At 35.3% G+C, this 26,564-nt stretch overlaps 1 protein-coding gene across 25 annotated transcripts in view; it reads left to right on the top strand.

The window, feature by feature from the left end:
• Window positions 1–958: 958 nt before the first annotated feature.
• LOC122829384 (mucin-5AC-like) overlaps window positions 959–26,564 on the top strand; it is a 29,200-nt gene continuing 3,594 nt past the window's right edge. For 2 of the 25 annotated variants that reach the window (XM_044113882.1, XM_044113881.1), the window contains exons 1-29: window positions 959–1,068; window positions 2,778–2,829; window positions 2,906–2,941; window positions 4,147–4,221; window positions 4,314–4,376; window positions 4,497–4,559; window positions 4,680–4,742; window positions 4,863–4,925; window positions 5,046–5,108; window positions 5,229–5,291; window positions 5,412–5,474; window positions 5,595–5,657; window positions 5,778–5,840; window positions 5,961–6,023; window positions 6,145–6,207; window positions 6,328–6,390; window positions 6,511–6,573; window positions 7,719–8,762; window positions 9,447–9,745; window positions 10,136–10,200; window positions 10,360–10,508; window positions 21,367–21,426; window positions 22,493–22,529; window positions 22,595–22,779; window positions 23,062–23,471; window positions 24,076–24,140; window positions 24,359–24,507; window positions 24,813–24,872; window positions 26,141–26,550. In XM_044113882.1, the coding sequence (XP_043969817.1) occupies window positions 2,796–2,829; window positions 2,906–2,941; window positions 4,147–4,221; window positions 4,314–4,376; window positions 4,497–4,559; window positions 4,680–4,742; window positions 4,863–4,925; window positions 5,046–5,108; window positions 5,229–5,291; window positions 5,412–5,474; window positions 5,595–5,657; window positions 5,778–5,840; window positions 5,961–6,023; window positions 6,145–6,207; window positions 6,328–6,390; window positions 6,511–6,573; window positions 7,719–8,762; window positions 9,447–9,745; window positions 10,136–10,200; window positions 10,360–10,508; window positions 21,367–21,426; window positions 22,493–22,529; window positions 22,595–22,779; window positions 23,062–23,471; window positions 24,076–24,140; window positions 24,359–24,507; window positions 24,813–24,872; window positions 26,141–26,550 (3,897 nt within the window). In that variant the 5' untranslated portion in view covers window positions 959–1,068; window positions 2,778–2,795. The remainder of the gene's footprint in view (window positions 1,069–2,777; window positions 2,830–2,905; window positions 2,942–4,146; window positions 4,222–4,313; window positions 4,377–4,496; window positions 4,560–4,679; window positions 4,743–4,862; window positions 4,926–5,045; window positions 5,109–5,228; window positions 5,292–5,411; window positions 5,475–5,594; window positions 5,658–5,777; window positions 5,841–5,960; window positions 6,024–6,144; window positions 6,208–6,327; window positions 6,391–6,510; window positions 6,574–7,718; window positions 8,763–9,446; window positions 9,746–10,135; window positions 10,201–10,359; window positions 10,509–21,366; window positions 21,427–22,492; window positions 22,530–22,594; window positions 22,780–23,061; window positions 23,472–24,075; window positions 24,141–24,358; window positions 24,508–24,812; window positions 24,873–26,140; window positions 26,551–26,564) is intronic. The other 23 variants (XM_044113884.1, XM_044113887.1, XM_044113889.1 and 20 more) reach the window with 23 other exon arrangements.

The raw sequence follows: 26,564 nt of genomic DNA, 5'->3' as shown, positions 1-26,564 counted from the left end.
ACAAGGAAAAGTAAAGATCGGATATCTCAAATTTACTTTTTCTCCACAAGTGGCTAGAGTTTCCAAAGAAAAAAATGGAGAAAGAGAGTAAGGATACTTAGAACACAGTCTAAGTCCAATGAAGGTACCTGAGATGTTCCTTTATTTAATTTGACTGTACCGTCTGAATGTCCGTACTAGTCACTGCTTGTGACTACTACATTCTCTTTAACGTTTGTGATTATTGTCCTTGAAATGTTTTTCAAAGACTTCCGTGTTTCCTTTCCTTTAGTTTTAAAACCATGAAGTCAGCAATACTGGCTCAGTTCCTGCTTCTGGACTTCAGATGTTAAAGTGTCGATGTTCAAGACAGTGTACCCCTATTACATGTATATATAATACATAAAATTGGGGAGAAAACCTGTAAGTGGTGTTGTAATGGTATGCCATATACACAAACTAGTTAAAATTTCACAGCTGCAAACTAAACTCAAGAGTTAACAATAGACTTTAAACTGTGTTGATATAAATTCTTTATTGCTCAAAGTTAGGTTCCCACAACTAGGTCTTGTTCTGTAGGATAGTTTGTCAAATGTTTCCTTCTGAGTTTCTGCTTATTTCTGCAGTTTCCTTACTGGTGTAAAGTTGATTTATGGTAAAAATTACAAACTGCTTGGAAGGCAAGGTAACAACTCTAAATCACAACATCCCAAGCACTACTCATGCATTTTGGTATATTAAACTGCTCTAGTAATTTAAATGCTGCTTCTGTATGTGCCATCCAGATAGCATAGATGCTGACTGCATTACTCATCACACTTTTTGGGCCTTTTTCTTAAACCTACGTCAATGTGAACCTCATCCTTCCTCATCCAGCCTCTGTCTGGATTGTTTCTGTCATCTTGCATGAAACGAGTTTAGCTAGTTAGGTTAGAAAAAGAAAGAATTTGTTGCCTCCTTTAAAAAGCCTCTGCCACTGATAACTCCTCATTTCCATTGTCTGGCTTGAGGCAGAAAGGTGTTTGTCGCCTTCTTTTTCCAGACTGTGGTGACTGTAAGGGACCTGTGGGATAGTTGGACTATACTGAGGTAGGGGAAAAATATTACTTATTTATCTCATTTATATTTCTTCTTTCAAACCCAAAATTTTAACTTTCAAAGATGAAAAGTCAATAATTTGTGGGAAGAAAAAGAGCGCTTTCCATATTTTTCAAATCTTAAATTTTCTGAATGAAGCTTAGACTTGTTGAGTTACTTTGCAACTATGTTGAAATTAATTTAAATTCCTAATTATAAGTATTCTGATGTATGGTTCTTACTTTTATGGATTTTGCTAAATGTACATTTGCTTTGCATTGTTTCATGGTACTTTAAATGTGAATTCAGTAAAAGATGACAAAAAAGAATGACAGAAGAGGCAAATCACGCATATGAAAAAACATTATAATGTGTTATAGGATTATTAATATGTACATATATAATTTGTTGGTTTTGCAGTCTGTGGATACTCACTATACAAAATTTTTGTAGAAATTAACAACAGTTGTGGTCTAACTTTGGAGAATTTCAAACCATTTAGGATTTTTACTTCATCATTGTATTTTGGCAAATGTATTGTAGTTTAACCATTAAATTTCTTAGAATGAGAGGTCATCTATGGAGTAAGAGAAGGTCATTATCAAACACCTTATCTTATCCTACAAATATTTAGAAACACGTAATTAGGAATATCTTGAAAACTAAAAAAAGATTATTGTTGTTCTGGAGTACATTAAAGGGCTATTTTGGCTTCTGATTAACATCAAAGTGCAGGGGCCAGAAAGCAGTGAAATATACAATTGTTTTGTCATCATTATTATTAGTTTGCTTTATCTGTAGGTACTTTTTCAGTGACTCAAAACCAAGAACTTAAATGAGAAATTATAGCTAAATGTTTTATCTACAAAAAACTAAAATTTTCATTTTATATTCATTCTATTTTTCATTTGAAGGGTCCTGGAACTTAAATAATCATATCTTTCTATCACTTGTCTTATATTATTACAGTCTACACAAAAGTCCAGATCAAAAACTGGTGATTCACCTTATCACTGCATGAATCTGACATTTCAGTTTTTCAGAAATGTTTGCTATTCATCAGTTATTCATAAAATATTTATATAAACATACTTTGTAGGTAACAACAAGAATGCTGTAGCTTCTGCTGTTATATAGAAATACTTAAAGAACACTGCTTAATTACAGTTTACCTTCATTGTTTGCTAAGATTTTAAGATGGTTAAGGAATTTGTTTACAGTGTTTGTCCTGTGGAAAGTGGATACACCTGTTAACGGAAACTGCAGATAGGAGACTGCTTTGTCATGTGGGCAAGAAGTTTCACAAGCTTTCCTCTGGAATGTTGGTGTACCCGGTTTGACCACCCTGCACTGCCAAAGAGTGTTGAAAATTTCTTAAGACTCTGCTGTGAGTTAATTAATCTGTTTCAGGGTGAGAATGAAGATACAAAACTGGTCCAACCAGATTCACTGAATAAAAGGAACATTTGTTCTGGTGAACATCTCAACCTCTGTCCTGGGCCCATTTCAAGTCCTGGATACTTAGAGTAAATTAATTTATGAGCCGCTTTAATTTGTTAAATGTGACATGATCCTTAGGCAACAGTAAAGATTTGTAAGCGGTAATATGTTTTTTTTCTTAGAGGAAAGCAGAAACCAGATCTATGTTAATAGTAGGTTTACAATGTTCTGCAAAACAAAATATTATTAAAATGGTTTTACTTTGAATATATATTTCACAGAAAGCTGACACGTAGAGGATGGCACCTCACATGTTCCTTCTCCTGTTAGCAGGTAATGGAAATGTTAAAGTTCATATTTGAATATGCAAATGTGGTTGAGCTACCCATTGATAACAGTTTTTCTACAGGTCTAATAGGAGCAGCAACAGCACAAAGTAGTACAGGTAACACATTCAGATTCACTGCGTTACTTAAATTTTGAAGTTTATTGTTGTAATTTCACAGCGTATACCTTCAGAATAACAACAATTTCTAACAATGCCAGGAAAATATAAAGGACATAATCAGATAGTTTTAATTTTTTAAACTAAAAAATCTACAGACAAAGTTACAACCAGTAACTAGGCAAAAGCAAACAATTGCTATTTTTATAAATAAAAGAGGGAACATTTTTTAACAGTAAGTAGGTCTTCCTCTAGCCTTGAATGTATTTTGAAACATAATTACTGGAAATTATTTCAATAAACCCAAAGGTTTCAAAGTCATCCAAAACAAGCTCTCTTGCATATTACTTCAGTCAATGAGTAACATGGCAGTACATAACTTTTGCCACTAGTGGCCAGTCACAACAAGTGAAACATCAGGAAAAGTATCATAAATAAAAATAATATTTGTTATTTGTGCTATAATACTCATAATTGGTTTGGAAAATGACAAAATATAACTAATATCTCCTGTAAACTATAAGATTTCTCCAAGTGATTTCCACTATTCATAAAAAAAGAGAAAATGACTTCACACCTTTTCTTCTTCAGCTACTGGAAGACTTTTTAGGGCAATCACATCGCTACCATACCATTACAGATTCAGAGGCCAATGTTACAGCCAATACCAGTTAACAAATATTTCACTACAAACAACTGACTCTCTCTACAAGTGAATTTAACATCATTAACATTTAGAGCAACAACTTCAGATGTAGTAATTTTAGCTTCAGTCACTGCAATGTCAGCAGTCATTACAACCTCACTGTGAAGTAAAGCCTTAACATTTGCAGCCTGGTGGCCAATTGTAGTACCATTTTCCACATTCAATGAAACTACATCCTAAACCTTTAAAATTTCACTGAATCCCAATTTAACTTCAGAACACACTATTTCTATCTCAGTTTAGTAAACATTGCAAGTGTAGCAAGTAGCACAACCTATTTAACATTTAAACATTTTTTACAGGCTGATACTCATATTTTAATAAATATATTTTTGTACTTCATCATTTATGTTTGTATGAATTTAAAATTAAAACTTCCATTTTATAGCTATCATGTATTTTTATTTTGTGTAACCAGTAACCACAATAAATTCTGCCTGAAAGAATTTTATTTAATGTTTTTCAGTTTAAGTAAAAATGATTTCATTTGTAACAACAGAAAGCCCAATAACTACATCACCAGAGGCCGTGAACTCAACACTAAATATCACTGAGCTCACAACTTTGGCATCAGGTAATCTTCCTTTAGCAGAGATAAAATGTTGTGATGAGCTACATTCATCCAAAAATCTAACAACCTCCTAACCAATTCTCTGCATTCAACAGATAATGGAACAGAGTCAACAACCAATGGAATCACAACACAAGAGACTCAGCCAACAATCTCAGGTAATATAATTTCTACTAATATTATCTGGTATCATTACTAGTAAAATGGTAATGATAATCTGTTTGATGTGCAACAGATTTATCAGACCTTTAGTTAATTCTCTGCATTCAAATTAACAGCCAGTGGAACAGAGTCAACAACCAATGGAAACACAACACAAGTGACTCAGCCAACAATCTCAGGTAATATAATTTCTACTAATATTACTTGGTATCATTACCAGTAAAATGATAATGATAATCTGTTTGCTGTGCAACAGATTTATCAGACATTTAATTAATTCTCTGCATTCAAATTAACAGCCAGTGGAGCAGAGACAACAACAAATGGAATCACAACACAAGTGACTCAGCCAACAATCTCAGGTAATATAATTTCTACTAATATTATCTGGTGTCATTACTAGTAAAATGGTAATGATAATCTGTTTGCTGTGCAACAGATTTATCAGACCTTTAGTTAATTCTCTGCATTCAAATTAACAGCCAGTGGAACAGAGTCAACAACCAATGAAAACACAACACAAGTGACTCAGCCAACAATCTCAGGTAATATAATTTCTACTAATATTACTTGGTATCATTACCAGTAAAATGATAATGATAATCTGTTTGCTGTGCAACAGATTTATCAGACATTTAATTAATTCTCTGCATTCAAATTAACAGCCAGTGGAACAGAGTCAACAACCAATGGAAACACAACACAGGTGACTCAGCCAACAATCTCAGGTAACATAATTTCTACTAATATTATCTGGTATCATTACTAGTAAAATGGTAATGATAATCTGTTTGCTGTGCAACAGATTTATCAGACCTTTAGTTAATTCTCTGCATTCAAATTAACAGCCAGTGGAACAGAGTCAACAACCAATGAAAACACAACACAAGTGACTCAGCCAACAATCTCAGGTAATATAATTTCTACTAATATTACTTGGTATCATTACCAGTAGAATGGTAATGATAATCTGTTTGATGTGCAACAGATTTATCAGACATTTAATTAATTCTCTGCATTCAAATTAACAGCCAGTGGAGCAGAGACAACAACAAATGGAATCACAACACAAGTGACTCAGCCAACAATCTCAGGTAATATAATTTCTACTAATATTACTTGGTATCATTACCAGTAAAATGATAATGATAATCTGTTTGCTGTGCAACAGATTTATCAGACCTTTAGTTAATTGTCTGCATTCAAATTAACAGCCAGTGGAACAGAGTCAACAACCAATGGAAACACAACACAAGAGACTCAGCCAACAATCTCAGGTAATATAATTTCTACTAATATTATCTGGTGTCATTACTAGTAAAATGGTAATGATAATCAGTTTGCTGTGCAACAGATTTATCAGACATTTAATTAATTCTCTGCATTCAAATTAACAGCCAGTGGAACAGAGTCAACAACCAATGGAAACACAACACAAGTGACTCAGCCAACAATCTCAGGTAATATAATTTCTACTAATATTACCTGGTATCATTACTAGTAAAATGGTAATGATAATCTGTTTGCTGTGCAACAGATTTATCAGACCTTTAGTTAATTGTCTGCATTCAAATTAACAGCCAGTGGAACAGAGTCAACAACCAATGGAATCACAACACAAGCGACTCAGCCAACAATCTCAGGTAATATAATTTCTACTAATATTACCTGGTATCATTACTAGTAAAATGGTAATGATAATCTGTTTGCTGTGCAACAGATTTATCAGACCTTTAGTTAATTCTCTACATTCATTATTAACAGCCAGTGGAACAGAGTCAACAACCAATGAAAACACAGCACAAGTGACTCAGACAACAATCTCAGGTAATATAATTTCTACTAAAATCACTTGGTATCATTACCAGTAAAATGGTAACGATAATCTGTTTGATGTGCAACAGATTTATCAGACCTTTAGTTAATTCTCTACATTCAAATTAACAGCCAGTGGAACAGAGTCAACAACCAATGGAAACACAACACAAGTGACTCAGCCAACAATCTCAGGTAATATAATTTCTACTAATAGAAATTGGTATCATTACCAGTAAAATGGTAATGATAATCTGTTTGATGTGCAACAGATTTATCAGACCTTTAGTTAATTGTCTGCATTCAAATTAACAGCCAGTGGAACAGAGTCAACAACCAATGGAATCACAACACAAGCGACTCAGCCAACAATCTCAGGTAATTCTACTTCTACCACAGTAAAATTGCAATGGTGATCTATGTATTTGCTGTGTGAAATATTAATCAATAACCAATGAAACCACACGAGTGTAAGTGACTCAGGCAATACTTTCAGGTAGTCCTACTTTTACTGCAGTGTTACTTTATGGTGATATGATTATTTGCTGTGCAACAAACCTAACAGGCTTTCACTGAAATCTCTGCATTCAATTCTGCAGCCATTGTAACAGAGTCACCAAATAATATAGCTGCAACAACACAACAAGCAACTCAGCCAACAGTTTCAGATAATCTTTTTTCTCTCATAGCCAAAATGTTACAATAAGATGATTCTTTACTGGACCATCAAATCTTGAAACCTTTTAATAAAATTACTGCATTGAATTTCTCAGGTAGTACAACAGAGATGTCAACTACTGTAATGTCTTAGGATTACAATAGGGCATAGAAGGCTTTATGGGTCAATATGGCTTTATGGATTACTATTTTTGTTACTAAAATAGTGAAGGTTTCAAGTTTAAATGGAGAAAGAGTAACTTAATTCTTTTACAACCCTCATAATATTCATAATCCTCATGGTACTTTTCAAATTGGTAGATCTAACTGTTATAGCAAAAACTGTTAAAAACAAAAACTGTTAAAGAGAATATCTTCTTTGTGTCAAAAGAATTTCTATTACCTTACACTTTTTGTATATAATTGTTCTATGCTTAACTAACTTAATTTTAAGCAATGAAGCTTTCACAACAGACCCCTTGAGTTTGAAAAGAAAATCACTTTGATTTCTAGTTTTATGTTACTACATAACCCCTACTTAAACAAATATTTGCATGAATATTGTTCTTTTATGTAATGTAACTTCTGAGGCAGTCATTAGCATAACAAATACATCACTAATCTTCACCATACCAGATAATCAAACATTTTCTTTCATCAAATTCTCACTGAATCTTCCAATAACGTTGGAAGGATACCTATTTTTTTGAGAACAATTACAATTTTAGGGACAGTGTTTTTGGTTTAAGTTGGTTATACTTTTTAAATAAGCTGTTTTGTTTGCAACATGGCTGATAACCAGTCAACACAATCTCATCCACATTTTATGCAATTCTCCAATCTGCAATACTTGACTTCACTTTCAGTTAGTCCATCATCACCAGCAGCCAACATCACCTCACCTCCATTCAGTGCAACTTCTGAACCAGTCAGTTCATCATCACCAGCAGCCAACATAACCTCACCTCCATTCAGTGCAACTTCTCAACCAGTCAGTTCATCATCACCAGCAGCCAACATAACCTCACTTCCATTCACCGCAACTTCTGAACCAGCCAGTCTAACATCACCAGCAGCCAACATAACCTCACCTCCTTTCACCGCAACTTCCGAACCAGCCAGTCCAACATCACCAGCAGCCAACATAACCTCACCTCCTTTCACCGCAACTTCTCAACCAGTCAGTCCAACATCACCAGCAGCCAACATTACCTCACCTCCTCCTTTCACCGCGACTTCTGAACCAGTCAGTTCATCATCACCAGCAGCCAACATAACCTCACTTCCATTCACCGCAACTTCTGAACCAGCCAGTCCAACATCACCAGCAACCAACATCACCTCACCTCCTTTCACCTCAGCTTCTGAACCAGTCAGTTCAACATCACCAGCAGCCAACATCACCTCACCTCCTTTCACCTCAGCTTCTGAACCAGTCAGTTCAACATCACCAGCAGCCAACATCAGCTCATCTCCATTCACCGCAACTTCTCAACCAGTCAGTCCAACATCACCAGCAGCCAACATAACCTCACCTCCATTCACCGCAACTTCTCAACCAGTCAGTTCAACATCACCAGCAGCCAACATAACCTCACCTCCTTTCTCCGCAACTTCTGAACCAGTCAGTTCATCATCACCAACAGCCAACATAACCTCACCTCCATTCAGTGCAACTTCTCAACCAGTCAGTTCATCATCACCAGCAGCCAACATCACCTCATCTCCTCCATTCACTGTAACTTCTAAACCAGTCAGTTCAACGTCACCAACAGCCAACATTGCCTCAACTCCATTCAGTGCAACTTCTGAACCAGCCAGTCCAATCCTTCTATCTTCACCAACACTCACTAGTAGCTCAACAACCGTAAATATAATCTCAACCCTACCCATGTCCACCTCACTGCCAGGTAATTTTCTGTTAACAATTGATTTATATGTTGGATTTAATAATGAATGAATATGAGTAATGAAGTATAACAGATTTGCCACATGTGTACTTGCTATCTCTCAAATGGTAAATCATATATTTTAATAGTTCACGTAGCTCCTATCTGCTAACATCAATCAAGCCAATTTTTACCATCACAATCGTAATTTAACGGCAATATCTTGCCATTCATCTTTGTGACTGCATGAGTATATCATGTCATTTTTCTCTTCTGCTTAGAAATTACGAACTATAAATAAAATGCTCTATTATTCTCAGAGACTACCTGAACACACCTCAATAAACATTCACCAAAAAAAAATGACCCCAACAGTTAACAAGAATTTACTAACTATTAGTGAAGCAGCACAAATTGTCGCTTATGAGTTTCACTTAGAGTATGATTAAACATGATGAACCTTAATCAAGTGTTTGAACTTCTACTAGAGTCAGTGCCTATTTCTCCTGAAACTTTGCAAATGAACCATTTAACACAATCTCAATATGATGTTTCTATTGCTAAAATTAATTTGGTAGCAGTTTGTCCAGCTAATCAGAGCAATTACAAATAGTCTTTTGAATTATTGATGTGTTGAATATTTAAGTATTGCAAAAAATACATAGTGTCAAGTAATAATTTTTTAAATCTTTTTGTCCTGTTTAAACAATGTAACCTCACATGAAACAGGTACAACCTCATCAACATTCAGTGAAACGCCACCATCTACTCTGTCACCTGTCAGCCAAACCTCAGCACCTAGTATCGCAACTTCGCCATCTACAATACCATCAACTAAACCAACAACTACTACAACTGCTGCTACAACTACAACCACAACACCTGCACCACCACCAGAGCCAAAAGTTACATTAGAATTTAAGGTTGCGCAAACATTCACACCAGCGTTGACAAACAAAGAATCACAGGAGTTCAAAGATCTTGAGAAAAATGTGTCTACAGCAGTAAGTATTTCATTCAGAATTGTATGTTATATTCTTCCAAGTATTATACTGTTGTAATTTTTTTAAGATAAGCATCCAAAAGATTGCAACATTAGATAAATACCAGTGTACCATGTTTGGAAAACAACATAACATATATTTGAAACTAACACAGTTTAAACTGACGCTTGACATAAACATGCTTACACAATCTATGGTGTATGTTTTTATCTAAAACTCTTGTTTATTTAGAAAATGTGCGCCTTTTACAGAAACATTTCCAAAGATTTTTAGATTGCAATAAAAATGCATATGAGGAAACAATAAAATGGCTAAAACTGTTACTATTTATATAATGAAATGTAATTCTTCCATTTCCCTTTTTTGTCTTTCTCCTAAAATTCTTAACAGCTTGACGATGTCTATTCCAAGAAATTTGGACCTGCTTTCAATCGAACTGTCATAAAGGGATTCAGGTATAAGGAAGAGATTTCCAGCCCCATTATTCCTTTGATCTTTTTTTTTCAGTCATGATATGGCTACCATGATAGAATAATATATATATATATATATATATATATATATATATATATATATGTGTGTGAGTGTGTGTGTGTGAATTATTTGTGTTGCAGACAGGGATCAATTGTCGTCGACACTGAGCTGATATTCAATAACGTCACAGCATTACCAGATATCAAGGATGTTGCTGAAACTTTAAAGAATGCGAGCTCTACCCCTGGTTTTGGCCTTGAAGTCAACACATCTAGTATTGCTGTAGCTGGTAAGGTTTCTTTACTTCCACTTAAAAATGTTGACTCTTGTAAATTATGACGGAAACTGTTAGCTTTTATGTTAAGTGTTTTTGCTTCATGTAGTGTATACAAGGTTGCCAAGTCTCTTTCTGGAAGAGACTTAAATCTTTAATTTTTCTGCATCTAATTCTGCTCCGATGTATCTCACCTTAATTCAGTAAAACACTTCCACTCAAAGCACTCTGCTTTCTGTGATTGTGTAATTACAATACTACTCAGTTAATTCTTTCAAGGTTTCTGTTCACTCTACAAGTACTTGGAGTTTTTGTGGTACTGCATGAATACTACAGAGTGATTTGAGTGCTCAGGGTACTCCATGCTCCCATCTAAGCTCCACCTGAAAGATTAGAAGAAGGGGGAAAATATTTGGAAAAAAATCAAGCATAACCAATAACTATTAGCAGAGTCACTGATGTGTAATTTATTTTCTTTTACCTTTTAGTTGTAATACCAACTCCAGTCCCAACTACAGCTACAACAGCGACAACGACTGCTGTAACAGGTATTTTCATAGAACATTTGAAAACAATCATTATGTTTTGTTGCTTTCTTTTTTTTTTACCAGACCATGTTAATTTGAAAACAATCATTATTAAATTGACCTATGAATGCAATGTCTGAATATTTATAGTATTTTCGGTGTTTCACATTATTCTTTTGCACAAACTCATAAACATTCATGAACAAGTAAACATGACTTTGAAGTCTTAAAGACTTAATTTTTTGTGATAATAATAATAATAATAATAATAATAATAATAATAATAATAATAATAATAATTATTATTATTATTATTATTATTATTATTATTATTATTATTATTATTATTATTATTATTATTATAACAACATCTGGGGGCTGCACAGTGGTGCAGTTGGTAGAGCTGTTGCCTTGCAGCAAGAAGGTTCTGGGTTCGATTCCCGGCCCGGGGTCTTTCTGCATGGAGTTTGCATGTTCTCCCTGTGCATGTGTGGGTTCTCTCTGGGTTCTCCAGCTTCCTTCCATAGTCCAAAATAAAACATGACTGTCAGGTTAATTGGTGTATCCTGTATGTCTCTGTGTTGCCCTGCGACAGACGGACGATCTGTCCAGGGGGAACCCCGCCTCTTACCGGGAACGTAGCTGGAGATGGGCCCCAGCAACCCTCCCGACCCCATTAGGGACAAGGGTGAACAGAAAATGGATGGATGGATGGATAATAACATCTTTCCAAGTGTTACATCCCCAGGGCAGTCTATGGGTCTTGGGAGGGGAGCTGTAACAATAGATAAACCCAGGAAAAAAATGAGGAGACAAAACCAGGAGAGTAAGGTTAAAGGTTTATTGTTTAAGGGGGATGGGAAGACATCTCAAAGGTGAAAAAAAGAGACCCTAAAAGGAAAAAAGAGGGAGAATGACAACAAAATCAGGGTTTCCAGCAGAAAAATCCTCCAACACAGGCATCACAAAGCTGCAGCACACATGTTGCCCAATTGGCCAAGAGGCCCTGAACCTCAGTTTCCCAGCTAGCCTTATACTCTGCTGATCAGGAGGCAGAGTGAAACCAGCTGGGCCTGCTTAACCCGCCGGAGCACAGCAGCAACCTAATTGGGGGGGAACTCACACATGCAGCCTCTACTGCATGTAACACCAAGAAATAGAAAGTTTGCAAGAAATTTTATAGTATTTTTTTACTAAATCAACTTCATCACCAATAATTACTCACCAGACAGATCCCATGATATCAGCATCACAGACACTATATTTCAATCACATTACTTCACGATAATGTGAATGCAATATAACATAAGGGAAATGTCCAGCCCATGGTCTTTCTGCATGGAGTTTGCTTGTCCTTCCTGTGCATGTGTGGGTTCTCTGGGGGTGTTTTTGGATTGTGAATTCTTCCTTCTCTCCTGTCAGGTTAATTGGTCTCTCTAAATTCTCCCTAGATGAGAGTGTGTGAGTGCATGGTTGTTTGTCCCGTCTGTCTCTGTGTTGCCCTGTGATTGACTGGCAACTCGTTCAGGGTGTAGCCTGCCTCTTGCCCGAAAAATTCGCTGGAGATAGGGACCAGCTCCCTTCCCGACCCCACTAGGGACAATGGTGTACACAAATGGATGGATGGATGGATGGATATATGTATGCTTGATTATGGTTTCTAATCAAGCAGTTTTCCATTTAACTTCAACTACAGCAAAAGCAACGACATTCATTAACATTTCACAATTTGTATAAGTTTAACATTTTGCATATGTTCAGTGACAGCCGTGACTTCACCTCCAACCAATGCAACGACTCCAGTAACTGGCGTGACTTCACCTCCAACCAATGCAACGACTCCAGTAACTGGCGTGACTTCACCTCCAACCAATGCAACTTTGACAACAGGTGATATTTTTTTCTTATTGAACTATTTTTTTTTTTTGTGTGTTATCTTGAAAGATAAATTTTAAAAGCACTGCAAATACTTGGCTTGTTCCTAAAGGTAATGTATGCAATGTTAAAGTTTGTGTTAATAATAATAATTATAATAATAATAATAATAATAATAATAATAATAATAATAATAATAATAATAATAATAATAATAATAATAATAATAATAATGTAATATTTCAAACAAGTACAAAGCTTGCAAGAGAATATGTATTTTTCACTCATTTAGCTTCATCACCACTAATTCATCACCGGACAGTCACCATATTGCATTCATATTACTCCTCCATAACAAACAGAAACTTCACCAGAAGTTAGCATGACTTTACTAAATAGAAAACCAGTAGCATTGAATCCAATTAGTCTACATTAGATAATTCATTCTCTTTTTTTCCTGCATTTATTTTTTGCCCTTTGGCTTAATCTAGGTTACTGTAAATTTGCCCTGTCAATGAATAACTGTTACTAATTTTACAACTTCTACTGTAAAAGCAGGAACTCCAGCAGTAACTACAACCACAATAGCAATTACATTTGCCAACCTGACTCTAGTGTTCAGAAACAACTCTGTTCTTCCTGAATTAAACAATGCTCTGTCACTGCTGTAAAGGGAGCTTCTTAATTCTAACACACTGGGTTATATAAATGGCAGCTTGGTTTTAGGTAAGTTACAAGAGATGCAGACATTGAAGTATGATAAAGAGTTAATATTAAAATTACAAAGTGTAATGCTAAACAAACATATTACCAATAAAAAAGTTAAACACAATTACACACACATGCATTCTTTCAAGTCATATGTGGAATTTGTAATACAATTCAAACGACTGCTGTAACAGGTATTATCATAGAACATTTGAAAACAATCATTATGCATTGTTTTTTTAACCGAACCATGGTAATTTGAAAACAATCATTATTATTGAATGCAATGTCTGAATATTTAGAGTATTTTCATATAATTCTTTTGAACAAACAACATAACCTTATCTCCTAAACATTCACTAACTAGTCAACATGACTTTGAAGTCTTAAAGACTCAATTATTTTGATAATAATAATAATAATAATAATAATAATAATAATAATAATAATAATAATAATAATAATAATAATAATAATATCTTTCCAAGAAATAGAAAGTTTGCAAGATCTTTTTTTGTATTTTTTACTAAATCAACTTCCTCACCACTAATTATTCACCAGACAGATCCCATGATATCAGCATCAGAGGCACTATATTTCATTCACATTACTTCATGATAATATGAATGCAATATAACATAATGGAAACTTCCGGCCCATTGTCTTTCTACATGGAGTTTGCTTGTGCTCCCTGTGCATGTGTGGGTTCTCTGGAATTATGTAATTATCTCCTAAAATGAACAATGAATACCATGTATGATATTTTGAAAACTGTTTTATGCAGTTATTTTAATGTAAATATAATATATTCTTCCTTATGAACATTCACAAATAACTTCCCTAATAAACTACATGACTTCATCACAATTTAATGCAGCTTCACCTACACAAGATATAACTTCACTGCCAGTCAGTTCATCATCACCAGCAGCCAACATCACCTCAGCTCCTCCATTCACCGGAAATTCTCAACCAGTCAGTTCATCATCACCAGCAGCCAACATCACCTCACCTACATTCACCGCAACTTCTCAACCAGTCAGTTCAACATCACCAGCAGCCAACATTACCTCAGCTCCATTCAATGCAACTTCACCAACAATCACCATGAGCTCAACAACAGTCACTATAACCTCGACACTACCCATATCCACCTCACTACCAGGTAGTTATTTAGAGCTTGATTGAACATAATGAATCTTAACAATGTGTTTGAACTTGTACTTGGGTCACTGTCTCTTTATCATGAACTGTATCTGAACCACTTAACACAACGTAAAAACAATGTTTATGCTGCTAATATTTATTTTGTTGCAATCTTTCTAACTCTAGGAGCACTTATATTTACATTTATTCTCTTGAATCATGCTTTAAATGTTTTTTGGGAGATATTTTGAAGTTACACAGTGAACAATTAATAATGCTTAACTCTTTTTGTCCTATTTAGAAAATGCAACTTTACAGCAAACAAGTACAATCTCACCAACAGTCAATACAACTTCTGTAGTGGTCATCCCAACATCACGACAAGTTGACACCACCCCAACTCCTCTCAATGCAACTTCTGTTCCAATCAATTCAACATCACCGTCCACTGTGTCAACTGTAAGCCAAACGTCAGCACCTAGTATCGCAACTTCCCCATCAACATTGCCATCAACTATGCCAACAACAGCTACAACACTTGCTACAACTACAACTACTACAACTCCTGCTACAACTACAACTACAACACCTGCCCCCCCAGAAATGCCAAGAATTAGGTTAGAGTTTAGGTTGGTGGCAGTATTCATTGACGCGCTTTTAAATAAAGAATCAACAGAGTTCAAAACCCTTGAGAAAAGTGTGACTGCTGAGGTAAGTTTCGTTCTTATTGTTTATAATTGCTTGTCATATCATATGATTCATGGCATTACAATGATTAAGCTTTAAAAGATCAGCATTCCAAGAGATTGCAACACTAAATAAACCCTGTTTTCCCTTTTTGCAAAACTCCTGTGTATACACATCTATATATATATATATATATATATATATATATATATATATATATATATATATATATATATATATATAGATAGATAGATAGATAGATAGATAGATAGATAGATAGATAGATAGATAGATAGATAGATAGATAGATAGATAGATAGATAGATAGATAGATAGATAGATAGATGTGTGTGTATTAGTATCATTGAAGACATGCTTGACATAAATTTATGTACATTAGTTATGGTGTAAGTTTTTTCTCTATTATTAATCTAGAAAATGTGCGCCTTTCACAGAAACAAAATTACCACTGTATTATATACCAGGAGGGTTTCAAAATATTTTTAAATTGCAATTAAAAACCATGTAAAGAAAAAATGTAATTAAACTATGCAAAATGTTAGACTTACACATATTGTGAAATGTTATTTATCTATTTATGTTTTTTTTCTCCTAAATCTCTGAACAGCTTGATGGAGTCTATTCTAGAAGATTTGGGCGTAGATTCCTTAAAACTATCATCAAAGCCTTCAGGTATATATAAGAATAAATAAGAATTCAGGTACAAATTTAGGTCCTTGAAATAAGACATTGCAAGCACCTGAATTTTTAAAAGCAGCAAAATTATAACTTTGCTTTGACTTACAGCAAAGTTGTAATTTCATGATACAAGCACTTGTTGATGTTATCTTCATGGTATAAATTACAAAATAGATATTAAGTATGTGAAAAATGTTTAATTTCTGTTGCAGACAAGGATCAGTTGTAGTTGACTCTGAGCTGGTTTTCAATAATGAGACAGCACCACCAAATGCCAGTGATGTTGTGGATACTTTAAAGAATGCAAGCACCAGCCCAGGTTTTAACCTGACCGTCAACGCAACTGGTATTCTTGCAGAAGGTAAAGCTTATTTTCAAAATGTTGAAACTGCTAAACTTGTGTTTCTTTCTTAAGTGTTCTTCTTCATATAGAGTATACAGCGCTGCCACAACTCAGTCTTCTAGAGAGAGATGCAGGCCTTTTCTTATTTTCTCCCTCTTTATCTGTGCCCAGATGTATTTTACTTTAACTAAGCAAAGCACCTCCTGTCAAAGCAAGACATTTTTTCTACACAGCTCTCTGTGATTGTATTAACACAGTGGTACTTGGACATTTCTGTCTCAACTTCTGATCGCTCTGCTGATGGTTGCAATTTTGGTGGTGCTGCTTGAGAGCTGCACAGTAATTTAGATGGTCAGACTACTCTAGATGAGGCAGCTTTATGATTTGGTCCTCTCTACTTTATCACTCTAAAATAAAGTAGAGTGATACTTTCAAACATTTTCAATTCTGAATGAATTTTTTATGTCTGTGTTTCTATGTCTTTAGTTAGCAGTGGTCTGAGGATATCGAGTACTTTTGAGGGATCCCAGGACGTTTCCAAACTCAGAGAGCAAATAAACATATTCACCTTTGTAATCCCATTTGTACATTTAGTCAAATCATCAAGCTTTAGAAACAGCTTGTTCAATTCATTCCAAGGTCTTATAGAACAAAGCATTTACATTTCTCTTTTTATTTTTTGAATTAAAAAATCAATATTAGAAGAATTCCAATTTTGGTATAGATCACATCCATGCTCCCATCTAAGCTCCACCTGAAAGATTAGAAGAAAGGGGAAAATATTTGGAAAAAAATCAAGCATTACCAATAACTATTAGCAGAGTCACTGATGTGTAATTTATTTTCTTTTACCTTTTAGTTGTAACACCAACTCCATACAAACAAGCGACAACGACTGCTGTAACAGGTATTTTCATAGAGCATTTGAAAACAATCATTATGTTTTGTTTCTTTTTTTTTACCAGACCATGGTAATTTGAAAACAATCATTATTAAATTGACCTATGAATGCAATGTCTGAATATTCATAGTACTTTCGGTGTTTCACATTATTCTTTTGCACAAACTCATAAACATTCATGAACAAGTAAACATGACTTTGAAGTCTTAAAGACTTAAATATTTAGTGATAATAATAATAATAATAATAATAACAATTATTATTATTATAATTATAATAATTATAACAACATCTGGGGGCTGCACAGTGGCGCAGTTAGTAGAGCTGTTGCCTTGCAGCAAGAAGATTCTGGGTTCGATTCCCGGCCCGGGGTCTTTCTGCATGTAGTTTACAGGTTCTCCCTGTGCATGTGTGGGTTCTCTCTGGGTTCTCCAGCTTCCTTCCATAGTCCAAAATAAAACATGACTGTCAGGTTAATTGGTGTCTCTGAATTCTCCCTAGGTGTGAGTGTGTGTGTGAATGGTTGTGTATCCTGTATGTCTCTGTGTTGCCCTGCGACAGACTGGCCATCTGTCCAGGGGGAACCCCGCCTCTCTCCGGGAACGTAGCTGGAGATGGGCACCAGCAACCCTCCCGACCCCATTAGGGACAAGGGTGAACAGAAAATGGATGGATGAATGGATAATAACATCTTTCCAAGAAATAGAAAGTTTGCAAGAAATGTTATTGTATTTTTTTACTAAATCAACTTCATCACCACTAATTACTCACCAGACAGATCCCATGATATCAGCATAACAGGCACTATATTTCATTCACATTACTTCATAATATGAATGCAATAATGGAAACTTCCGGCCCATTGTCTTTCTGCATGGAGTTTGCTTGTGCTCCCTGTGCATGTGTGGGTTCTCTGGAATTATGTAATTATCTCCTAAAATGAACAATGAATACCATGTATGATATTTTGAAAACTGTTTTATGTAGTTATTTTAATGTAAATATAATATATTCTTCCTTATGAACATTCACAAATAACTTCCCTAATAAACTACATGACTTCATCACAATTTAATGCAGCTTCACCTACACAAGATATAACTTCACTGCCAGTCAGTTCATCATCACCAGCAGCCAACATCACCTCAGCTCCTCCATTCACCGGAAATTCTCAACCAGTCAGTTCATCATCACCAGCAGCCAACATCACATCACCTCCATTCACCGCAACTTCTCAACCAGTCAATTCAACATCACCAGCAGCCAACATTACCTCAGCTCCATTCAATGCAACTTCACCAACAATCACCATGAGCTCAACAACAGTCACTATAACCTCGACACTACCCATATCCACCTCACTACCAGGTAGTTATTTAGAGCTTGATTGAACATAATGAATCTTAACAATGTGTTTGAACTTGTACTTGGGTCACTGTCTCTTTATCATGAACTGTATCTGAACCACTTAACACAACGTAAAAACAATGTTTATGCTGCTAACATTTATTTTGTTGCAATATTTCTAACTCTAGGAGCACTTATATTTACATTTATTCTCTTGAATCATGCTTTAAATGTTTTTTGGGAGATATTTTGAAGTTACACAGTGAACAATTAATAATGCTTAACTCTTTTTGTCCTATTTAGAAAATGCAACTTTACAGCAAACAAGTACAATCTCACCAACAGTCAATACAACTTCTGTAGTGGTCATCCCAACATCACGACAAGTTGACACCACCCCAACTCCTCTCAATGCAACTTCTGTTCCAATCAATTTAACATCACCGTCCACTGTGTCAACTGTAAGCCAAACGTCAGCACCTAGTATCGCAACTTCCCCATCAACATTGCCATCAACTATGCCAACAACAGCTACAACACTTGCTACAACTACAACTACTACAACTCCTGCTACAACTACAACTACAACACCTGCCCCCCCAGAAATGCCAAGAATTAGGTTAGAGTTTAGGTTGGTGGCAGTATTCATTGACGCGCTTTTAAATAAAGAATCAACAGAGTTCAAAACCCTTGAGAAAAGTGTGACTGCTGAGGTAAGTTTCGTTCTTATTGTTTATAATTGCTTGTCATATCATATGATTCATGGCATTACAATGATTAAGCTTTAAAAGATCAGCATTCCAAGAGATTGCAACACTAAATAAACCCTGTGTTCCATTTTTGCAAAACTCCAGGGTATACATATATATATATATATATATATATATATATATATATATATACATATATATATATATATATATATATATATATATATATATATATATATATATATATATATATATATATATAGATAGATAGATAGATAGATAGATAGATAGATAGATAGATAGATAGATAGATAGATAGATAGATAGATAGATAGATAGATAGATAGATAGATAGATAGATAGATAGATAGATGTGTGTGTATTAGTGTCATTGAAGACACATGCTTGACATAAACTTATGTACATTAGTTATGGTGTAAGTTTTTTCTCTATTATTAATCTAGAAAATGTGCGCCTTTCACAGAAACAAAATTACCACTGTATTATATACCAGGAGGGTTTCAAAATATTTTTAAATTGCAATTAAAAACCATGTAAAGAAAAAATGTAATTAAACTATGCAAAATGTTAGACTTACACATATTGTGAAATGTTATTTATCTATTTATGTTTTTTTTCTCCTAAATCTCTGAACAGCTTGATGGAGTCTATTCTAGAAGATTTGGGCGTAGATTCCTTAAAACTATCATCAAAGCCTTCAGGTATATATAAGAATAAATAAGAATTCAGGTACAAATTTAGGTCCTTGAAATAAGAAATTGCAAGCACCTGAATTTTTAAAAGCAGCAAAATTATAACTTTGCTTTGACTTAAAGCAAAGTTGTAATTTCATGATACAAGCACTTGTTGATGTTATCTTCATGGTATAAATTACAAAATAGATATTAAGTATGTGAAAAATGTTTAATTTCTGTTGCAGACAAGGATCAGTTGTAGTTGACTCTGAGCTGGTTTTCAATAATGAGACAGCACCACCAAATGCCAGTGATGTTGTGGATACTTTAAAGAATGCAAGCACCAGCCCAGGTTTTAACCTGACCGTCAACGCAACTGGTATTCTTGCAGAAGGTAAAGCTTATTTTCAAAATGTTGAAACTGCTAAACTTGTGTTTCTTTCTTAAGTGTTCTTCTTCATATAGAGTATACAGCGCTGCCACAACTCAGTCTTCTAGAGAGAGATGCAGGCCTTTTCTTATTTTCTCCCTCTTTATCTGTGCCCAGATGTATTTTACTTTAACTAAGCAAAGCACCTCCTGTCAAAGCAAGACATTTTTTCTACACAGCTCTCTGTGATTGTATTAACACAGTGGTACTTGGACATTTCTGTCTCAACTTCTGATCGCTCTGCTGATGGTTGCAATTTTGGTGGTGCTGCTTGAGAGCTGCACAGTAATTTAGATGGTCAGACTACTCTAGATGAGGCAGCTTTATGATTTGGTCCTCTCTACTTTATCACTCTAAAATAAAGTAGAGTGATACTTTCAAACATTTTCAATTCTGAATGAATTTTTTATGTCTGTGTTTCTATGTCTTTAGTTAGCAGTGGTCTGAGGATATCGAGTACTTTTGAGGGATCCCAGGACGTTTCCAAACTCAGAGAGCAAATAAACATATTCACCTTTGTAATCCCATTTGTACATTTAGTCAAATCATCAAGCTTTAGAAACAGCTTGTTCAATTCATTCCAAGGTCTTATAGAACAAAGCATTTACATTTCTCTTTTTATTTTTTGAATTAAAAAATCAATATTAGAAGAATTCCAATTTTGGTATAGATCACATCCATGCTCCCATCTAAGCTCCACCTGAAAGATTAGAAGTAGGGGGAAAATATTTGGAAAAAAATCAAGCATTACCAATAACTATTAGCAGAGTCACTGATGTGTAATTTATTTTCTTTTACCTTTTAGTTGTAACACCAACTCCAGTCCCAACTACAGCTACAACAGCGACAACGACTGCTGTAACAGGTATTTTCATAGAGCATTTGAAAACAATCATTATGTTTTGTTTCTTTTTTTTTACCAGACCATGGTAATTTGAAAACAATCATTATTAAATTGACCTATGAATGCAATGTCTGAATATTCATAGTACTTTCGGTGTTTCACATTATTCTTTTGCACAAACTCATAAACATTCATGAACAAGTAAACATGACTTTGAAGTCTTAAAGACTTAAATTTTTAGTGATAATAATAATAATAATAATAACAATTATTATTATTATAATTATAATAATTATAACAACATCTGGGGGCTGCACAGTGGCGCAGTTAGTAGAGCTGTTGCCTTGCAGCAAGAAGATTCTGGGTTCGATTCCCGGCCCGGGGTCTTTCTGCATGTAGTTTACAGGTTCTCCCTGTGTGTGTAGTTCTCTGGGTTCTCCAGCTTCCTTCCATAGTCCAAAATAAAACATGACTGTCAGGTTAATTGGTGTCTCTGAATTCTCCCTAGGTGTGAGTGTGTGTGTGAATGGTTGTGTATCCTGTATGTCTCTGTGTTGCCCTGCGACAGACTGGCCATCTGTCCAGGGGGAACCCCGCCTCTCTCCGGGAACGTAGCTGGAGATGGGCACCAGCAACCCTCCCGACCCCATTAGGGACAAGGGTGAACAGAAAATGGATGGATTAATGGATAATAACATCTTTCCAAGAAATAGAAAGTTTGCAAGAAATTTTATTGTATTTTTTTACTAAATCAACTTCATCACCACTAATTACTCACCAGACAGATCCCATGATATCAGCATCACAGGCACTATATTTCATTCACATTACTTCATAATATGAATGCAATAATGGAAACTTCCGGCCCATTGTCTTTCTGCATGGAGTTTGCTTGTGCTCCCTGTGCATGTGTGGGTTCTCTGGAATTATGTAATTATCTCCTAAAATGAACAATGAATACCATGTATGATATTTTGAAAACTGTTTTATGTAGTTATTTTAATGTTAATATAATATATTCTTCCTTATGAACATTCACAAATAACTTCCCTAATAAACTACATGACTTCATCACAATTTAATGCAGCTTCACCTACACAAGATATAACTTCACTGCCAGTCAGTTCATCATCACAATAGCCAACATCACCTCAGCTCCTCCATTCACCGGAAATTCTCAACCAGTCAGTTCATCATCACCAGCAGCCAACATCACATCACCTCCATTCACCGCAACTTCTCAACCAGTCAGTTCAACATCACCAGCAGCCAACATTACCTCAGCTCCATTCAATGCAACTTCACCAACAATCACCATGAGCTCAACAACAGTCACTATAACCTCGACACTACCCATATCCACCTCACTACCAGGTAGTTATTTAGAGCTTGATTGAACATAATGAATCTTAACAATGTGTTTGAACTTGTACTTGGGTCACTGTCTCTTTATCATGAACTGTATCTGAACCACTTAACACAACGTAAAAACAATGTTTATGCTGCTAACATTTATTTTGTTGCAATCTTTCTAACTCTAGGAGCACTTATATTTACATTTATTCTCTTGAATCATGCTTTAAATGTTTTTTGGGAGATATTTTGAAGTTACACAGTGAACAATTAATAATGCTTAACTCTTTTTGTCCTATTTAGAAAATGCAACTTTACAGCAAACAAGTACAATCTCACCAACAGTCAATACAACTTCTGTAGTGGTCATCCCAACATCACGACAAGTTGACACCACCCCAACTCCTCTCAATGCAACTTCTGTTCCAATCAATTCAACATCACCGTCCACTGTGTCAACTGTAAGCCAAACGTCAGCACCTAGTATCGCAACTTCCCCATCAACATTGCCATCAACTATGCCAACAACAGCTACAACACTTGCTACAACTACAACTACTACAACTCCTGCTACAACTACAACTACAACACCTGCCCCCCCAGAAATGCCAAGAATTAGGTTAGAGTTTAGGTTGGTGGAAACATTCATTAACGCGCTTTTAAATAAAGAATCAACAGAGTTCAAAACCCTTGAGAAAAGAGTGACTGCTGAGGTAAGTTTCGTTCTTATTGTTTATAATTGCTTGTCATATCATATGATTCATGGCATTACAATGATTAAGCTTTAAAAGATCAGCATTCCAAGAGATTGCAACACTAAATAAACCCTGTGTGCCATTTTTGCAAAACTCCAGGGTATATATATAGATAGATAGATAGATAGATAGATAGATAGATAGATAGATAGATAGATAGATAGATAGATAGATAGATAGATAGATAGATAGATAGATAGATAGATAGATAGATAGATAGATAGATAGATAGATAGATAGATAGATAGATAGATAGATAGATAGATAGATAGATAGATGTGTGTGTATTAGTATCATTGAAGACACATGCTTGACAGAAATTTATGTACATTAGTTATGGTGCAAGTTTTTTCTCTATTATTAATCTAGAAAATGTGCGCCTTTCACAGAAACTAAATTACCACTGTATTATATACCAGGAGGGTTTCAAAATATTTTTAAATTGCAATTAAAAACCATGTAAAGAAAAAATGTAATTAAACTATGCACAATGTTAGACTTACACATATTGTGAAATGTTATTTATCTATTTATGGTTTTTTTCTCCTAAATCTCTGAACAGCTTGATGGAGTCTATTCTAGAAGATTCGGGCGTAAATTCCTTAAAACTCTCATCAAAGCCTTCAGGTATATATAAGAATAAATAAGAATTCAGGTACAAATTTAGGTCCTTGAAATAAGACATTGCAAGCACCTGAATTTTTAAAAGCAGCAAAATTATAACTTTGCTTTGACTTACAGCAAAGTTGTAATTTCATGATACAAGCACTTGTTGATATTATCTTCATGGTATAAATTACAAAATAGATATTAAGTATGTGAAAAATGTCTAATTTCTGTTGCAGACAAGGATCAGTTGTAGTTGACTCTGAGCTGGTTTTCAATAATGAGACAGCACCACCAAACGCCAGTGATGTTGTGGAAACTTTAAAGAATGCAAGCACCAGCCCAGATTTTAACCTGACCGTCAACGCAACTGGTATTCTTGCAGAAGGTAAAGCTTATTTTCAAAATGTTGAAACTGCTAAACTTGTGTTTCTTTCTTAAGTGTAAATATAAATGCTTTGTTCTATAAGCCAAAGGCTTATAGAACAAATTTACATTTCTCTTTTTATTTTTTGAAATAAAAAATCAGTATTAGAAGAATTCCAATTTTGGTATTGATCATTTCCATGCTCTCATCTAACCTCCACCTGAAAGATTAGAAGTAGGGGGAAAATATTTAGAAAAAAAATCAAGCATTACCAATAACTATTAGCAGAGTCACTGATGTGTAATTTATTTTCTTTTACCTTTTAGTTGTAACACCAACTCCAGTCCCAACTACAGCTACAACAGCGACAACGACTGCTGTAACAGGTATTTTCATAGAACATTTGAAAACAATCATTATGTTATGGTTCTCTTTTTTTTTACCAGACCATGTTAATTTGAAAACAATCATTATTAAATTGACCTATGAATGCAATGTCTGAATATTCATAGTATTTTCGGTGTTTCACATTATTCTTTTGAACAAACTCATAAACATTCATGAACAAGTAAACATGACTTTGAAGTCGTAAAGACTTACATTTTTTGTGATAATAATAATAATAATTCTAACAACATCTGGGGGCTGCACAGTGGCGCAGTTGGTAGAGCTGTTGCCTTGCAGCAGGAAGGTTCTGTGTTCGATTCCCGGCCCGGGGTCTTTCTGCATGGAGTTTACAGGTTCTCCCTGTGCATGTGTGGGTTCTCTCTGGGTTCTCCAGCTTCCTTCCATAGTCCAAAATAAAACATGACTGTCAGGTTAATTGGTGTCTCTGAATTCTCCCTAGGTGTGAGTGTGTGTGTGAATGGTTGTGTATCCTGTATGTCTCTGTGTTGCCCTGCGGCAGACTGGCCATCTGTCCAGGGGGAACCCCGCCTCTCACCGGGAACGTAGCTGGAGATGGGCACCAGCAACCCTCCCGACCCCATTAGGGACAAGGGTGAACAGAAAATGGATGGATGAATGGATAATAACATCTTTCCAAGAAATAGAAAGTTTGCAAGAAATTTTATTGTATTTTTTTACTAAATCAACTTCATCACCACTAATTACTCACCAGACCGATCCCATGATATCAGCATCACAGGCACTATATTTCATTCACATTACTTCACGATAATGTGAATGCAATATAACATAAGGGAAATGTCCGGCCCATGCTCTTTCTGCATGGAGTTTGCTTGTCATCCCTGTGCATGTGTGGGTTCTCTGGGGGTGTTTTTGGACTGTGAATTCTTCCTTCTCTCCTGTCAGGTTAATTGGTCTCTCTAAATTCTCCCTAGATGACAGTGTGTGAGTGCATGGTTGTTTGTCCCATCTGTCTCTGTGTTGCACTGTGATTGACTGGCAACTTGTTCAGGGTGTAGCCTGCCTCTTACCCGAAAAATTCGCTGGAGATAGGGACCAGCTCTCTTCCCAACCCCACTAGGGACAATGGTGTACACAAAATTGATGGATGGATGGATGGATATATGTATGCTTGATTATGGTTTCTAATCAAGCAGTTTTCCATTTAACTTCAACTACAGCAAAAGCAACGACATTCATTAACATTTCACAATTTGTATAAGTTTAACATTTTGCATATTTTCAGTGACATCCGTGACTCCACCTCCAACCAATGCAACGACTCCAGTAACTGGCGTGACTTCACCTCCAACCAATGCAACGACTCCAGTAACTGGCGTGACTCCACCTCCAGCCAATGCAACGACTCCAGTAACTGGCGTAACTCCACCTCCAGCCAATGCTACGACTCCAGTAACTGGCGTAACTCCACCTCCAGCCAATGCAACGACTCCAGTAACTATGCCAACAACAGCTACAACACTTGCTACAACTACAACTACTACAACTCCTGCTACAACTACAACTACAACACCTGTCCCCCCAGAAATGCCAAGAATTAGGTTAGAGTTTAGGTTGGTGGAAACATTCATTAACGCGCTTTTAAATAAAGAATCAACAGAGTTCAAAACCCTTGAGAAAAGAGTGACTGCTGAGGTAAGTTTCGTTCT

Source organism: Gambusia affinis, linkage group LG04 (genome assembly GCF_019740435.1).
Source record: "Gambusia affinis linkage group LG04, SWU_Gaff_1.0, whole genome shotgun sequence".
NCBI classification, from domain to species: Eukaryota; Metazoa; Chordata; class Actinopteri; order Cyprinodontiformes; family Poeciliidae; genus Gambusia; species Gambusia affinis.
The sequence above is the reverse complement of the archived record's forward strand: the minus strand, read 5'-3'. Positions and strand labels throughout refer to the sequence as shown.